This window comes from Pteropus alecto, unplaced genomic scaffold (genome assembly GCF_000325575.1).
Source record: "Pteropus alecto unplaced genomic scaffold, ASM32557v1 scaffold75, whole genome shotgun sequence".
In the NCBI taxonomy this organism is placed as follows: domain Eukaryota; kingdom Metazoa; phylum Chordata; class Mammalia; order Chiroptera; family Pteropodidae; genus Pteropus; species Pteropus alecto.
In genome coordinates this window covers 16,961,707-16,966,294 of record NW_006440638.1, presented here as the reverse complement: position 1 = coordinate 16,966,294, position 4,588 = coordinate 16,961,707, and the positions used below count along the sequence as shown (strand labels likewise).

Below are 4,588 nucleotides of genomic sequence, written 5' to 3'. Positions count from 1 at the left end.
CATGGAAGAATTGAAAATGGCTTCAGACATCTTTCTACCACTAGAAGGCACAGCTATGTTGGCCTGTACTCCACAAGTCCCAGGGAAAGGATCCATTGCTTTAGTTACATCAGACATCCATTTCTGAACCAATCACTTGTGATCAGGGCAGTCTGAGAAATGTAATTGGTTCCATTTAGGTGAAGAGCTTACTTCTAGGACCAACTAGCTGTGGCAAGAAGCCACTGGCATGAATGAACATTGCAGAAGTCAATTTCTAGAAGAATGGGAGATGGTAGTGGGCAGACTCTCTTACAGAAATCCTCAATACCCTAAAAGTTTGGGGAACCTTCTATATTCTTTGAAATTATTCTCCATTCTTTGTAAATAATGACCAAGATTCACTTTTGATTTTTCATTGTTGAAATTGATTATTTCATTGATTATTTCATTGTTGAAGAAAGTCTAGTTCTAAGTTGTTAATAATATCCTACTTGCTGTGAGAATATCTAATGGTATGGTCTGGGAGAGAGAGTTCTTTGATTTACTGTTCAGAGATGAGCAATTTGGCTCACTATAAAACAGTTTTTTATCCAGGGTCTTTTAAAAATTAACTTTGTGTGATGAACACACTATGCTTATTTTATTTTATTTTATTAATCAAATCAAAATTGTCACCCCAACAATTTTTAATAAAAAAAGAAAATGGGAAAACTCACTTTGAAAAAAATTAAAGTTAGCCTATGCTAGTTTCTTAAATTATTATCTTAAGCTTCAAAGTAAACAAAACAACGAAAATAAAGGTGCCACGATCTCGTTTTAGAAGTCTGTGTATGTTTGTGTATGTGTGTGTATGTGTGATTTTCTTTAAATGGGATGAATTCTTAGTTGGAGACGTAGTAGCTGCTTAAAGACAAGAAATGGATCAAATGACCTCCATTTTCTGGATAACTCATTGAGGAGATATTGAGTTTACAGAAGTAAATTCTAAAGCTTTATTGATGTTTACTCCCACATTAAGCAGGGTTTTCAAACATTAGAGCCTTTTATACTACCTTTAGCCAAATCTATAAATGCATACTATTTTTAACCACCAGACTGACTCCACTATAAACTTTAAAGGTGTCCAAAAACAAGATGCAAAAGATTTCATTAAAACTGCTTGAGCACAAATGAGAATTTTCATGCTTCTTGGAATGAATATCTCTTCTGTTTCTCTTCTAGTAGAATTTCTTTCCATGTATCCAAGTCCTGAGACACTTCTTTCCATAAAAAGAAAGGTTGAATGCCAAGCTCTACTCTCTGTCCATTCTCTCTTCCATCTCCCACAGCCCCTACCCCCACATGCATATGCGACCCATGGTTACCATAGGAACCAGTAGGATCTGGTTATTTAAAATCTGGTATTTTTTTCTTCATAGATTTTATGGTATTGATTATGATTTTTAAAGTATTGCATTAAAATATCATTTATTTTTATTACTATATTTTTGGCCCCTTACTTTTAAATTTTGAACCTGAGGTGAGTGCCTCACCTTTGTCTCAGCCCTGACATTTAGACAGACTTGAGTTAAAAGGCCAGTGCAGCCTCTTATCTAGTGCCTCAGCCTGGATTTCCCCATCTCTAAAACAAGAATGGTAACAGAAATGTCCTTTGTAGAGTGGTTTTTTGAAGATTGAATGAGACAATACATGTTAAGTAGTTAGTATAGTTGACAAAGAGTCAGCACTCAATTTATAGTACTAGCATTATATTGTTAATTATAACATAAATGTCAGCAACAGCAATAATGCTTATGCGAACAGTCATCAATAATAAGAGATAATTCCAGTTCTATAGAAATCTTATCTCCTGGGAGACTCAGATATATAAACAAACAGTCATCATTCAATGAACTATTACAATAAAAATTTATATGTGGCATGAAAGAAGCACGAATGTGGGGAGGACTAATTGTTAGATTCTTAGAGAAAGGATTTAAGTTGAATTCTGATGACTGAGTCAGAGAGTTTGCTAAGTGGAGGAGAGAGAAAAGGTCATTTCAGTTTGAAATGAAAATGGATACATAGGCACTGAGTTTCGAAAGGGGCTGCAAGACATTCTCTGTAGCTGGAATGGGAGTTCTGGCGGGAAAGTTGTGGGAGGTGAAGCTAATAAGGTAGGACATGGTCTAGGGATTAAGAGCCTTGAATATCATACTAAAGAAGTTAGATTTTGTTTTGAGGACAATGAGGGAGTCTGTTGAAAACTTTTGAGACTCTGTTTTGAGATGTTGTTATATAAGTTTTAGAATGGCAATTGCACAAAGGTTGGACAGGAGAAGGGGAGGAACTGGAGCATAGGATATCCATTAGAAAGCTATTTTAAGATCCAGGAGTTGAAGATGAGGGTCTGAATCAAAGTATTAGAAGTGGTGCTGGAAAGCAGCAAAGAGATCTGACTCACATTTAGGAGGTGGAATCAAGGAACCGGGTGGTTGATTTAGTGTGGTGTTGTGGAAAGGAAGGAAAAAAATGGAATGACTAAGAGGTTTCATCCATAGTAACTGAATGGAGAGTAAGTGAAAAGGAGTAAATGTAGATATATGTACGTGATGAGAGGAAGAAGATAGGAAGTCAGACTTTGAATACATTCAACTTGAAATGCTAGGGGCATGTCCAAGTTGAAATGCTCAAGAGACAATTGAAACATAAGTCTGGGACTCAGAAGAAAGGTGAGGCTGACGTTTGGGTATTGACTGGAGTAGAGGAAATATATGAGCTATTTCTCGGAGAATTATCCCCAGAAAGCAGGGCTAAGGTCCAATCAGGGTGATTGTCCTCATCTTCCTTTCTCTCTGCTTCTCAGTTTTATTTTTTCATGGCCTTTAATAATCTGTGTGCTTCCTATCTGGGACTTTGGCCTGGTCTCCCAGCAAATGTCCACAAAGTTCCCTTACCCTGGCTATTTGGTCTGCCATTTGGAGTCGTCCGTCCAGCTCTCGTCTGATCTGTGCTGCTTGCTCATCTGGATTGTCCAGCTGCACAAAAACATAAACATAAAGACTTTCAATTTGAGTCACAAAAGCCAATAAACTGATAACTTTCCATTTTACACCCCATCTCTGTGCCCTCATGAACATATTTCATTAAAAGTTAAAATTCCTGTAATGACAAATCGAGTTTGGATGAAATCCCAAGTTAAATTCTTTTAAGCAAAATATGATGTGGTAGGCAGTTGCCAGGGAAGATATTTAGATGAGCTTGTAGAAGAATCACTTCTGAACTGTTAGGCAGTAGTGCTTTTAATGAGGGCCTAATGTAGCACCTCTGTTTTGGTCCAATGAAGAAAGTGCTTACACAGCAGATATACAAGGAAGGAGATGGCAATATAACTGTTAACCATGGAAGATCAATCAATCATTACTTTCCTTCTCACTGAGCCCTGAGATCTTCTCAACCAGCCACTACACTCATTGGTATTGATATCTAAGCTGAAATCCTTCTCTTCCATGATTGTTAGAGCTATTAGGACATAAGGATCAGAATATCCAAACATAAATAAATCTGGAAAATTCTCTACCATCTGTAGTTTCAGTTTTCCCATCTATAGAATGAAGGGGTTCGTTACGTACTCACCACTCTTTTCATATTTTCATATAAATCTATGCAACAGATTTGCAAACATTTCTGTAAAAGGCCATATAACTGTAATGTAGGCTTTGAGGGCCATAAGATAGATCTCTGTTTCAATGACTCAGCTATCTTAATGAAGTGTGAAAATGACCATAGACAATATGTAAATGAATGAGCATAGCTGTGTTCCAATAAAACTTTATGTGCAACAACAGGTGGCAGGCCCTAGTTGCTGATCCTTATTCTATGGATTGAAGTCCTCTCTTTATTTCCAAGCAAGCCTAGTGTTATCCTTCAAACTGTAATTGAGTCTGCTTTGTTCAGTAATTTATGATTTATTTTAATCACAGAAAAGGCTAATAAGTAGGGAACAGTGGCATTCAAATAGGATGGGCTTTGTGCCTCTTTTCAGTACATATTAACTCTTAAGTATGTGAGTAAAGGAGAAAAAAATAGTGTAGATGATAGAGGCTCTGTTCATCTCTCTGGTGACCAAATCAAAGTTGTGACGGAAACAAGGAGCAGCAGCAAGGAAACATTGCCTGGGATAAACAAGCCATACAATTAGGGAGAAATCCAAGAAAGCATCCTGCAACGGCAGAAGGTAGGATGGGGCGAGGGCACAGGGCTGCCTGGTCCCAGGTGCCTGAGTGAGACAGAGGCTGCAGCAGTGGTAGACGTCTCTTAAAGGGGCTGCATCCGGGAGCGGATTTTCATGGTGACGGACCTGCTCGCTCTGAGCACCAGTGCCGATTGGGCTGCGTGCAGGGGGCACCAGGGACTTACAGGGAGACATTGTCAGAGTGAGGGCCAAGACAAGACTGGCTCTGTATAGAAGTGCTGGCGATATCTATTGTTCTCAGTTGAGCCCTCCCCACAACCGGTGCACTGGATGCAGCACTGCCATAGCCCTGACGCATAGCTGTGATGTCATCAAACTGGATAACAAAGGTCACTGTGCCCAGAGGATTCCCTGAAACCACGCCTCCCCAAT

At 38.7% G+C, this 4,588-nt stretch overlaps 1 protein-coding gene across 4 annotated transcripts in view; it reads right to left on the bottom strand.

Annotated features, from left to right (window-relative positions):
- Window positions 1–4,588, bottom strand: part of CADPS (calcium dependent secretion activator) — a 456,128-nt gene that overhangs the window by 250,344 nt on the left and 201,196 nt on the right. For all 4 annotated transcript variants that reach the window (XM_025050754.1, XM_025050752.1, XM_025050751.1 and 1 more), the window contains one exon: window positions 2,919–2,999. In XM_025050754.1, coding sequence (XP_024906522.1) covers window positions 2,919–2,999 — 81 coding nt within the window. The remainder of the gene's footprint in view (window positions 1–2,918; window positions 3,000–4,588) is intronic.